Source organism: Aplidium turbinatum, chromosome 6 (assembly GCF_918807975.1).
Source record: "Aplidium turbinatum chromosome 6, kaAplTurb1.1, whole genome shotgun sequence".
In the NCBI taxonomy this organism is placed as follows: Eukaryota; Metazoa; Chordata; class Ascidiacea; order Aplousobranchia; family Polyclinidae; genus Aplidium; species Aplidium turbinatum.
The window spans coordinates 4,255,355-4,269,139 of NC_137477.1; the positions used below are offsets into that span (position 1 = coordinate 4,255,355).

Sequence of the window (13,785 nt, forward strand, 5' to 3'; positions counted from 1 at the left end):
GGCTTCTTTACATTTTGCCAATTTCCGCTTTGACAAACAGTAAAAATGTTCACATGAAGCTTCGATTGCGCTCACACTGTTAACAATACAGTACAGTACTAAAATACGTGCGGTGTTGTCAAAATTGCCTTTGTCGTATAGATAACTTCATTGATGAAGCATCCATTTAACTTTTTCTTATTTTTATACATATTTCTTCATGGATATCTGACAACTCCTTCTTCAGAGTTAGAAAGAAGAATAGTTTGCCAGTTTAGGAGGTGATACATTTTTTCCGAGCTTTTGGGCCAGAAGCATGTAATTGCTTCTCATCCATTCCCCTTTGAGACAAACTTCCTGAAATATCAAATGATTTTCATGATGCTATGAATCAAATTTCGATATGTTGTTGAATTATACCATCAACACCTTGCGTGACACGGCAATGCAACACAATTACGGAACATATTTTTTTATTTTTTGTAATACGTTTTAAACTGCCAATGCTGCTGCAATAATATTGACTTCGAACAGCCGCTAAGCGAAACACAGGTCTATCGCTGTTGTATCTGGTTACTATATGTTCTGTAGCTGCTGCTAAGAAACATGGTTGATTTCATTGCTGCACCGTTATGGTTAGCGAATCGCAAGTCCTAGCTATTCTGGTAAGTACTTAGCCTTGTGTTTACTGCCTGGAAGAACGTTCTTTTCTACAAAATAATGTTATTGGTAACTTATCAATGAATCTGCTGCAACCACGCTTTGAAAATTTGTAGTTTACCGCATTCTATTTCTAAATCATATTATTTGAAGTTGACTATTACCACGACTTTTAATTGAAAGGCTGATGTCACCAGATCTGTATTCAAACCAAGGTCCACTGAATGCAGAGGTGAAGACACAAGGCCATTCTGCTTCAGACAGCTACAGATTGGTTTGCAGTATTTCTAATTAGAGTAAAACTGAAATCAATTCTTGAGAAAAATTGACCTTTATGACGCGACTCCCGCCGTTCGATCGGAATGCTTTCCTCGTGTGAACCATTCGTCTGTTGTCGAAGCAAACTACAGCGTTTGGGTGGTGACGAAATTGCACCTAAGGAAAGTAGTAAGATTACCAAAGTAAAATATTATCTAGCGAGAGAATGGGATTGTTTTGAAGTTCTAATCAGAAGATTTATTTCCAAGTCAATAGTTTTGCCGGACAATTTCGCCGATTACTATTATTATGAGAGTTTTACTGAACAAATCAAAGCCATGCTGCTATTTTTTGATTACTCTTGTTGCTGATAGATTTTAAAACAAAAAACTACTCAAGTGTTTAAATCTAAACTAACGCTGGTCTTGTTTAGCGTTCTAACAGCTAACTCATGGATGAAGCCATCCCAAACAGGCACAATTGAAGACCTGAGTTAGAAAACCACTTATTAAGCCACGTTTTGTAAAATTGATTTATCACCAAAATTGTGTTGTATAGGCCTAATGGTCAATGCATGTCCCCGCGCAAAGTTACATCTGTTGAATATCTAACAATTTTTCAAAACAAAATGTTTATTTCTAATGCCAACCAAGACAGCCACTTTATTTGGTCCAGATTTTTACCAGACCGGGTACAGATCTGACCAGATTTAGACCAGATAAATTGGTTGTCTACGAACCTTCAATTCCTCTCTTAGTAAAATTTCCATAAACTTTTTATAAGCTCCATAAAATCGATCTACATCCTTTCCGTAGACCTGTAACCTGCATGGGTAATCCGCAGCCATGCAAACTCCAACAATCTGTGGAAATTTAAACAGAGAATTTATGTTATGTACTATATGCTAAAGTATAATCCGCTATACCTACGAGAACTTTGTATCATGGAGAAAGTTAAACTAGACAACCTCTCCCGTCACTGCTAGTAATTAACATGATGCCATATTTTCTACACCAAATGTAATAACTGGAAAGAGATTTTGCACCCCTTTTCTCTATTAGTTAGCCCTATACATCACATTATTTTAAAGCTTTCCGTGCTGTAGCTTCAATTGGTAAGATAGCCTACTGATAAACATACCAAAAATTCAACGTTTTAAATCATTGTTGCAAAGTAAAATTAAATGATGATTCGTAGCAGACCTATAGAAAAAACACAGCAACAAAAGAAAAAAAACTACTGTGTTCTATAACTAGTAATAATGTAAACGTATTATTAATCAATGTAATGTAGTGTACAAATGCTTTCATTCGTGACATTGCTGGTATTACTATGGCTTCAACCACTATATTGGCTTCCCATTTGGTGGGAGCAAAGTTTTAGCTTACGTCACTGATCGTACCTGGTCATAATAGTCAACTGTGATGCAAAGAGGCGAACGCTGGTAATACCGCTCCATGGGGACTTTGTTCTCCATGTAAAGAGGGACCTCTGTTAGAATCTTGAAAGCGGCAGGATCTTCTACTCGAAGAATTTCAGCCGCTTCAAACGCGTCGGCCACTACGCTCTCTCCTCCGGTAACTTCCTTGTCAAATCTAAGGAAATAATTGATCGTGTAATTAAATGATCATTGCGAGTCTTGTGGTCATGCTGCCAGTTTATTGTACTTATTCGGCCTAAAAGCTATACACAAGTGTAGAAAACAAGGAACCATCTGATACAAACATGCTAGTGACTCTTATCTGCCGTTGCAGTAAATATCTGCTCCGTTGGCATACAAAAGGGTTCTCCGCATTTGCAGGCTGCCACCATTTCGCTTACAGAAACTTTCAGAGTTTTTTACACTTCAAAGTTTTAAGATCGATTCCAAGTTGGGTCACGCCGAAGACTTCAGCTTTGTTCCTTCTTGCAAACGCAATGACGATAAATCCGGTAATAAAGTAATGGCGTCGTAAATCTGATGCAAAACTTTAATGACGTTCAAAACTTTAATGACGCGCTAACCACTCGGCAGCCGTGGCCGAGTGGTTAGCGCGTTGGGCTCGCAGTCGAGAGTCTGCATGTTCGACTCCAGCCACCCGCACTTGCTGTTGTTTCTCTGGGCAAGAAACTTAACGATAATTGCCTCTACCTAGTGATCGATTTCGAGTAATGGGTAGTACCAAATTTAAGTCATAAGTAAAGTAGACAACAGGAAACAGACATTGCAGTCGGCTGCAGCGTGGGTCAGGTGTATGTCAGAAGGCGTACACCGATGCAATGCGCTCAAGTCCGCTTTCCCGCAATGCAGGATAAAGATAAACAAACAAACAAACAAATGAGCTTTTTCGCTAAAAGACCAATTAGTAGAGCTACAATAAATAAGCCATATTGTTACTATTATCGCAAGCAAATAACATTGGAACTCTAAACATTTAGTATCAACTTTTTGCAGTTAGCTTTTTTAAACCAAGAAGCGAATCATACTAAGTTATGTTGCAATTGCGTATCTTCCAATGCAGTTACAATTGCTGCTATACAATTAAGTCTACTATATACTAACTTTATGCAATTGTGTAGCGTCATTTCTCCACCGCCCTCATTATAGGTGTAATCCATGTGGAAACCCAACTCATGAGATGTATTGCTGCTGCTGTTGATCTCATCACGCTTGTAGTTGACAATTTCAGCGATTGGACCATCCTTGAAAAAATCAAACTTTGTAAGCATCAACAATTCCAGATGATTGCAATTATCTCTAAACCCCGTCGGCTAAACAGCCTCGTAGTGTGAGCGCTGATGTGAATTTGAAAAGGGCGGAAGTTCGACACTACTCAAAAGTATACGTCTTTGTCTTTGGTAAGACACTTAATGACATGGGGGAGGTTGACATGAAGATTGACTTCCTTGCCTTGCTCAACAAACACCGGGCGTAAGTTTAGGAACGACAAAACATTAACTCTTAAGTTCTTAACTGTTTCGCTATGTAATTTTGCGCCATTGCTGTCGGAAGTAATTTCATTGTCACTGGTGTGATTTCTCTAGTTTATTATTTTCCACAGTAGTGGTCTTAGGTACATGTAAGTGGGAAGACCACTGGTTGGTTGGTTAGTTTTGAATCTTTATCCTCGGACTGACAAAGCCTTGATATGTTATTCCTGGTAGTTTCGCATACTTGTAGAGGCTCTGGACGCAGGGCCGGTTACCGCGATGGACAGAGTGAAGTTTTCCGATTGTTGAAGTGTTGTTGCGGGGAATTATTCCATTCACTAGGTGCCGCTGAATGGAGTGGTCTTACGTAGCAATAGAGTTAAAAGTGGGCACTGTATGGCCGTTTTTGTTCACCTCATGTCGGCTGCTGTAGTAGCCTTACTCAGTTGTATGAAAGTGAGAAAGCCTTTGCACTGTTGCAATGGCCTCCGGTAAAGAAAGAGTTAATGCGGCACTGAGATATTACATAATTGATAGATTTTTCTCACCCTTGAAAATGGAGTGATTTGGATTAGTCCAAGAGTGTCAGCTGCCTGCAAATATATTTTGCAAACACACTTCTGTTTTTATATACGATCAAAAGATTTATAAAGGTACGTTTCCAATAAGCAGGTGTTTTCATTTACTGTAAAATTATTATTACTAACTTACAGTAAATAAAGCTTGCCATGTGTTTTACCAAGTTTTTCAACACTACAATTTGTCATATTAAAAATACATTTATGAAATGAAAATCCAAGTTAACTATTAAATAATTACGTTACTGTATAAATTTATAAAAAATGTATTTATATACAACTAACTGTTAGTTTTTACAATTGGGCTGTTTTTGTTTACAAATGTTACAATACTGTAGAATTAAGATTCATCAACATACAGCAAATCTCGAAGCGTCATTGTTATCGTCGTCTCCAGCGTCAAACAACAATAAACACGATAAAAGCCGAATGTAGTGTTGAATGCATCAACTAACCAAAACTTCCGTAACATGTGGAATTGTAGATTATACTTTTGAACAAATATACTAGAAGTATGGAAAGTTGGATGTTTATTGTTATTTTAATAGGCACACAATGACGCTTCGAGATTTGCTGTATGTTGATGAATCTTAATTCTATTGTAACATTTGTGAACAAAAACAGATCAATTGTAAAAACTTATCACCTTTAAAAATTCCTCATCGTCTAAAGGAAAATTCTCAACTTGGCATAAACCTTCCTCAAACAATGTCTTCATCCACCTAATAGAGTAGGATTAGAATAATTGTGCATAAGTGAGATTATAGTACACCTAATACGTGCATAAATAATAAGTACGAGTAGCCTATTACTAATTTACAAAAAAAACGTGCTTAATGCCCAGGTAAAAAGCTTAGCAGAGCATATTACATTAAATTCAGTTACTATTCACTAAAAACCTTAACAGGCTGTTTTACCCTTATTAAGATCACTAGAAAGTTCTAATTCAAATAAAATCATGCCATAGCATGATAGAAATATTTTACATCAATTAGAGCTAATTTGAATACAAACCTTCTGATGATCCCAATAAAGGTGAAACAACCCATTAAGGTGTTTAGTCAAGGGTTGCTGTATTTGATGTCACAGCCAATATATAAATATAAATAAGCTATACATGAAACATACTGTAGGCTATATAATGTAAAGATTTAATGATATGTGGAAAAGGTGTAACCTAGCATATATATGATATTGACAAAAATCAATAAATTTGAGATGTAGTCGTGTGAAAAGCGGGAACGTTCATTTTTCGTAGTTGTGTAAATTTACAGACCATTACATTGTTCTGTCTAGTCTCACTTTCTTCTTAATTATGTTCAAATACGTTTTTAGTTATTATGCCTAAGTTTGAACATTCCAATTATTTGGTAAAGGCGTAGGCTATGCAATGTGCGTATGGAAACCATGAATCTGTGAACTAAACGCGTTTAATTCAGTGAATAATTATAATAGACGACAAAAGGTTTCTTAATACTCGGAATTTGCCTGAAATTTACTGCATTATTTTAAAACTTTTTGAAGGCAAAATTTCAAGGTTTTGTGTCAAAGCGTTGGTTGTTCTAGTCATCTCTAGGTCATCATTTCGCTCTCATAACTATTGACACAGACAACCAATTTATCTGGTACATTTTTTCATCAGATCTAGTAGGGATCTGGTAAAGATATGGACCAGATAAGGTGGTTGTCTGAGGTGGTTTTTTAAATTTTTTTTTTTTTTCAGTGAATACCGAAAATAAAACTCGTCATAATCAGCGATGGCGTCATTGAAATCGAGTTTCGTAATATTCCTTTCTTTGTCGGTCGATTTGAAGACAAACTTCCTTGCTTTGGTTTTCTTCTCCAGGCAATCGTCACAATAGCACAGCTCGCGTAATGAGTCGGCATCAAATGTAGTCACATGCCCAGTGTATGGATCATGTTCTATGGTCATCAGCAATGAGTTTTCTGAAACATAATTATCCATAAACACCTTGAATAAACGAGCAATACAATTTCGTGATCTCACGGATGCTAAGTTGCCTTTCAACATTTCTCCACTGCATTTCAAACCAAAGCTAACGTTGTAAAATATTGGACTATTTTCATTTTAAGTTATGATATGACCACGCCATCAATTTCTTCCCCTCACCTTACGATGTATGCAGTTGTGTGGTAATAATAATGATCAAAGTTGGTTTTCATCGGAAAGCTTTTGAAATTATATCTGTAGCTTATCACTATCAGTAAATCAGTGTTCTCGACGACGTCGAACGGTGCCTCGTGAGCATCATTGGCCCTCAACCACCACAGAATTTACTTGTGGGCTCTATGCTTGGGCGTCTGCAGCTAAAATGCTTTAATGATGTTGGTCAAATCATGGGCCCCGTGACAGCTTTGCGTTGAAGCTGCAAACTTTTGGATGTTTCTTCGCAGTCGAAGCAAGAATTGACTGCGATTTCATGCCACGCCTACAAAAGGAAACACGTGTCTGTCGCTGTCAAATCTTGCTACATTTGAGTGTCTATACTAACATAACCTACGTTTTTAAAAAAGTCTGTCGCGATGGCTGTCGCGATGCATGGATGCTACACCGATTGTTGGCGAAACGCAATGCTCGTTGTTGTATAGTGAGTAGTCAGCGTTGTTCTCTCACAAAAAAGTTCGCTACTTCTAAACAAATCTTTGAATGTGAATGAGAATAAAAATGTTCCTTCCGTCACTGAACGAATAAACTTTCTCACATTCTCTACAAAGGAATAGTTAATTAACATACAGACCTACATTGGAATCTGCTCATTATAAACTGTTTTGCTTTAGTGGAGGTAGAGGTCATGTTCTTTTGGTTAAGTTTATTGCAAACATATATACAGTATACACTATACAGTACTGTATATCAAATCAAATATAGTTATTAGTCTCTAAACCAGTGGTTCCTAACCTTATTTTGGCTGTTACCCTAATCTCAACCCTGAAGTGAGCCAATTACCCCCACGATCAATTTTCAAAAACAAAAGTGTTTATTGCTATGTAGGAAAGGGCTAACAATGACAATCAAAATGCAATACAATGCTGAATACAAGATAACAATGAGTGGTAAATATTCAATGCGAAGGTTTGGCCTGGACTTCAGCCGCCAGCTTTGTGATCCTGAACTTTGTGGTACTGAGGGCGATTCTTGCATCGCTTTCGACATCCAGGCGATTGCGCTTCTTTGTCTTTTGAAAACCCTTAATCACACCGACACGTTGTTGAAATAGATGTCAGGACATTTAATACCCGAGTCGTTAATGATGGTGCATCCTGGAGTCTACTAAACCAGAAGGGTTCCAAGCCTTTCCCCTTGAAATCAAGTTTCAACGCTTCGTTCATTCGGAGAGTGATAAACTCTTCTTTGGTCGGAAAGTTGTCATCATCCACCTGACTGTCATCACATGTGAAGGGCTCAGTGCACCATTGGAGACTAGCCGTGTCCAAATTCGGAAAGTAGTTGTCCATCTTCTTGGCTAGCTGGCCTAGGTGGTCAGCTATGCCCTCCTTCAACGCCGCTGTCAACTCAAGTCCATTGCCTTCGAGGTACATGTCAAGCGTCTGAAACTGCGCCCTGGCTGTGCCTCGTCCAACTCGCTTGTTCCACAATTGAACCTTTGCGATAAATGCTGCTACAGCTACTTTGGTGTTGATCACAGTTACATTCTTGCCTTGAATTAAAAGACTGCCTTTGTTCAATTCACCAAAGATATCAGTCAGGTAGCACAGCTGAGAAATTCACTGTTGGTTAGAGAAGTACACGAGACAGCCATCGTACTTCTGTGTGGTACAGTAATGCTTCGTATCTTTCTCCTATCTTCTTGCACAGTTTCTTGAAAAGACGGCTGTTCATTGTTCAATTCCTTCGCTTTTATAAAGTTCACAACCTTCAATTGCTTCACTGTTTCTAAATCGGGTCTCGTTACCCTTCAAAAACAGGCAAATTACTCCTCGGGGGTAATTTACCCCCAGGTTGGGAACCACTGCTCTAAACCCTTGACAGCCTGTTTCACCCTAAAAGAGGGATCATCAGTATACGCATCAGTATCATCAGTATACAGGGTGGGCCAAAAGTAGGCTTACAGTTATTAAACTTTTTTGTATGCTGTAAATGGACCTACGGTACACTTCATGAGATTAAACAGTTTCTGTGTAAGATATAACGAGCATTCTTGAAATTTAAAAGTACCCACATGAAAACAATAAATTTACTTTTAGACCCAAACCCTACTTTTTATAACTGTAAGCCTACGTTTGGCCCACCCTGTATATTGTTATAACGTTTTGCGTAAGAATTGTGATGTTTAGCGGAAAGTATCTGACATTGGGATGGATGTTAGAGCGCTACGTCACTATCGCTTTCACTTATTATTATTATGTCACTATGTATTATTTATATATTATACTGTATATTACTTATTATTATGTCACTATCACTTATTAATACTTGTCATAACATAGCAAATTGTGGTTTTCAGTCCGGAATGTCGTTACAGTTATACAGTAGTGCGTACTCAGATTTATCTTACAATTTTCACTTTATGTATATTGCAGATTTAAGTAACTCCTCATGAAGACACACGTATGTGTCGAAAATGTTTGAGCTGATTTTTTAATTATGTTATATCTCTTTGTAATAAAACATGCTAAACCTGCTACAGTTAGGCTACATTCTTTTGTTTGTCTATGGTTCAACATAGCAAAGATTTCTGAAAATTTAAAACTGACAAAACGATAACTTTTATAGTATGGTCGAATATAATCGAACTAAAGGGTGCTACTTTACTTATAAATAGCAAGTTAGCTGGAAAAAATGTAGCGTTGCAACATATAACATTGTTAAGGCATGCTGCGTGTTTCTTGAACAGCAAATGCAATAAACAAATTTTGGACTAAAACAAACCGGACATATCCCTAGAACAGAGGCGTGCAACATACGGCCTGCGGGCCAGAGCACGGCCCGCGGTACCCATTTACGTGGCCCGCACATTCTTCATTAAGTAGCCCATTATTTTTAAATAATTGTCACTGTTAGATCGGAGGATGTTGTTATTTGTAACGTCACCATTAGCATTATTGACTTTTAACATTATTACATCATTAGCATTATTGTTGCGTCATTAGTAAGCGTTGTAGAAAACCGCCTTGTTCTTCTGGCAATAATTCAGTAACATAAATCTTACTTTATGGGTGCAGTGTGGTGAATATATTAATATTTATTCTACAAAAAGCTTAGTATAGTAAAAATGTCTACAAGTAAGAAAAGGAAGGTTGATTATGAAAGGCGGAAGTTCAACAATGAGTGGTGTATAAATTACTTCGTTGTTCAACACAATCAGGCTCGGTGGCTCAGTTGTTAGTGCGCCCGCCTCTGAAGCGGTAGGCATGGGTTCGATACCTTGTCGGGTCATACCAAAGACTTTTTAAAAATGGTACTGAATCTAATTTCTGCTTGGCACTGAGCAATGGAGTGGATTCGGGTAATAATGTGGTAGGCACTTTAACATTACCCACTGGTCGAAAAGGTACGCAATCATGCGCGACATGTTCATTTGCGATTCAGCTGATTTTAGTCATGTGACTCGACACGTGATATTCTGATCGAAAATTTTTGATACAAAGAAACTTAACTGAATGCTTCACCACAACCACCGTTGCCTAATGGTTAGGGCAGAGGAGTAGTAATTTCGATTTCGTGGGTTCGATTCCCACCCTCTGCTAATACTATTTTTTCTTCTGCAACTGAACTGAGTGCAAGAAGGATCCCCTTTGAAGGTTGGGGGGGGGCTGTCAATTCAACTTTTTTGTATCAACAGTTGTATCTCTAAAACCACTGAGGCTGCGACTACGAGATTTCTTGACTTTTCCTAACTTTTATTCACCTCTATTGAGCTGAAATTTTGAGCGAATAAAGGTTATAAATTGAGAGATATAAGGCATTTCTCAGCACATCCTCTGAAATATTTCATATTCTATTGTTCAAAATTTTCCCACCAGCTGGATGAAAGCAATTAATTTGGCCCATGTCTCGTTAATCAAATGATTTAAATTGAGATTATGTAAAAAAAAATTATTCAGAACATTGCAATGCATGTTTTTCATTACTCTATCAGAAAATACCAAATAATTCAAACGTCATAAGTCACATCAACATTTCAACGTATATAAGCAGTTCTAAAATTTACATAGTTTTAATTTTCGGATATGCTCTGCGTGAATAGTTTTACAAAGTGAATCCCAAATTTTGAAACCGTGCCTTAAAAAATAACAGAGATATCACTCCAAAAGCATAAGAAGAATCGACAGCCCCCCCCCAAACTGAGCAAGACTCCAGGAGCCCAACCGCCTAAGGGTTAATGGTAGCCACTTTAACAAGTCGAAGTGACTAAAACACAAAGCAACTTCACATTGAAAAGCAGGCACTCTTCGACAAGTGGGTGATGTAAAAGTGCCTACCTAATAATGTACTCCGTTGCGCCTCTAGACGGCTGCATTGACACTGTCTGCTTTGTAAAGCGCTGTGGAGCAACGCATTCTGCGATGGATACAGCGCTATATAAAAACTAACATTATTATTATTAATCAAGATGTTGTTTGCCTGATTTGTCAAAACACTATAGCAGTAATGAAAGAGTACAATATCAAGCGACACTACTGTGCAAAACACTCTGCTAATTATGATAGCATTATGGGTCAATTACGGGTTGACAAAATGCAGCAGTTGAAAACGTCTTTGAGCAAACAGCAAGAGATATTTCACGGTTACAAGAAAGACATTGAGCTTGTTACAAAACTGAACTTCAAGATATCTGAAACTCAATGTGTAACTTGATTGTGTGTACTTTTCCATTAAATAAATTGTTCATATAAATTCATGTGTTATTTGATAGACTGGCCCTCAGCATCATTATAATTGTACGATGTGGCCCATTGCGATAAACAGTTGCACGCCCCTGCCCTAGAAGCTAGAATAGTCAAATAGTCAAACAGAAACTTTCATAATTATTTTGGCCACATAATGAGAAGCACACCAAGCACATCATTGGAAGAAGAGGTCATGCTAGGTTTATTCAGCGGAGGAAGAGGAAAGGGTCGTCCCAAAACAAGATGATTCGATACTATGACGAATGACAGCGGGCTAGGCATGGAAGAGCAGAAGAAGGTTGTGAGAAATCATGAGCTCTGGCAGGAGAAAGTTTACAGAGAGACCAAGAGTCGGAATCAACTGAACAGATGGTGATGATGATGATGATGACATTTCCTTCTTGTTCCACGTCGTTTACGGAGAGTTTTTGGAATACTATGCCACATTCGGTTTCTGTGGAATAAACTACGGAACACAAACTAGTAGGTTCAACGCACAGTGTTTAGATGGCCAAGTCTGTTTCCCCAATAACAGAAGTTTATAAAAGTTTAAATTGGATTTTTCCGTTTCCAACCTAATGACGCATTGGATGCCTAGTCGAAAGCCAATTTAACATGACGAAATTCTGCCAGACCCCAATGACACAGCCAACCAATCAGAACATGATAAAAAAGCTACCGTCCAATTGAGACCCTTATAACACTCAACCAGAAAGTAAATCCTTGTTTTGAACTTTACTTAGTAATTACAGAAGACAAAAGAGTAAGTAGGAGTGGGAATCGATCCCACGTCATCGAAATGACAACTTTCTAGCCCTGACTCTAATCCTTAAGCCAAGCAGCTGAAGCAGAATCCTTCACTTAATTTTCTTTGAATCATCTGCATTTTGCGCTTTTTACGTCACGGAAAACCTAGCTTATTGGTTGATTGGCTCAAGATTTCAGTGACTGACTGGCTGTGGCAGAATTTTGTCGTGTTAAAGTGGCTATCTGTCTAGCCAATCGTCTAATTTAGGTCAAGAGTTCAAAAAATCAGTACCAACGTACCCTCTTGATTAAAGCCAACTTCTTTAGCAAACAACTCGCCCGGAAATCTCCTCATATCAACATAGTAACAGCCCACATGGTCTTCTTGTTGACAAATCTTGCAGGTGCAGTTATATCGAAGCCAAGAGGTATGATATCTATAACCAAAAATAAGCACAAGCTGTTTTTTACAAGTTCAACTACGTTTTAATACATTTCGTTAAACATGATGTAAAGAAATTGAGTCTTACACAAAGATTTTCGGAGAACATATGGCTCATTGTACTGAGTTTGTTGCCAGTTCTTGTCAGTTACGACCTTGGCTTAAAATTACAATCCATATAATAAGCTTACTTACGTGCTAACGTGGTTGTCTTGCCAGGTTATCTGCACAGACTTGCAGTCAGGAAGTAGTTGAACTCTTGGGGATGTCATTTTAGTCAAACTTAAACTTAGTCTATCACAATAGTCAACAATTAATAATAATAATAATAAAAGTAATTTTCGTTATCAATTCTGTAATCAATTTTGATTCTTGCTGCTTTACTTTATTCATTTTATCAGTATGTTTTTGTGTTGTGCCGTCATTGCTGAACAGGTTGTGTCAACCTGTTTCAGCCACCTTGATAAAGTCAGTCGTGCTGACTGACGAAACGTCGGAAATACAAAAGCTAGTTATCATCTTTAACATCAGGAGGTAACCTAGTAAATAGTCACCAGAAGAACGCAAATTACTTTTATTATCAAATGCCTGGTGAACAGTCTCTCTCTGTTTAATTAATAATAATCTTAACTTCTAAATGTCAAAAGTTACCAAGAATCACAAATTAGATGTCAACTATCTGTTTTAGCCTGATGCTGCGAGTTCGCTGTGGCAGCTTAATAGGGAATTGCACTAGCTTTCGAAACACAGTTCTCAAGTCGTCTTGCGAAGTAAGCAACGATTCTGCTGCTAAAAGCGAAACGCAATCTATTGCATTACCTCAAATGTTTATACAAATCATTAGTTAGTTTTATTGTCCTCTTCTAAACTTCAGCTCTCAAGCAATGCCAAACGCATGCGTGTTGAAAGGAATTAAGGCAGTAGTGGCGATTTTACTTTAGTTTCTGCCACCATGCTCACAAAATACGAGATAAATCTGCAGAAATTAGTGAAGCGACATGACAGACATTTGCAGAGGAAACAGCCTTTGCACATATCGAACATATTGACCAATTTCGTTAAGTTGATCATTGTGAGATATTGGAAGAAATTTAAATTATCAAAGCAACTCTCTCAAATAAACTTTCTGTATTTTGTCAAAAGATGACATGGAAACAATTTGTAACCTGCTAAAGAAAATATTTGGCTTAAACTTGATGCTGAATCAGCACCACCTGTCAGTTCAGTGAATATAGAAACATCGGGATGTTAAAGTTTAAATTATTTCTAATTGATATTTCATTAAGTTTAAGCATCCAAAACCAGTCACACATACACATAAAAAATTTAAATTTTTTA

The 13,785-nt window shown here is 37.6% G+C and overlaps 1 protein-coding gene across 1 annotated transcript; it reads right to left on the reverse strand.

Annotated features, from left to right (window-relative positions):
• Positions 1 to 228: 228 nt before the first annotated feature.
• LOC145771811 (gamma-butyrobetaine dioxygenase-like) lies at positions 229 to 12,719 on the reverse strand. The gene is made up of 10 exons (XM_082583542.1): positions 12,643 to 12,719; positions 12,306 to 12,442; positions 6,116 to 6,332; positions 5,032 to 5,107; positions 4,356 to 4,400; positions 3,440 to 3,579; positions 2,300 to 2,492; positions 1,637 to 1,759; positions 970 to 1,074; positions 229 to 336 (listed from the first exon to the last, which is right to left on the reverse strand). The coding sequence occupies exons 1-10, from the start codon at positions 12,717 to 12,719 to the stop codon at positions 229 to 231; spliced, it is 1,221 nt and encodes a 406-aa protein (XP_082439668.1).
• Positions 12,720 to 13,785: the final 1,066 nt, after the last annotated feature.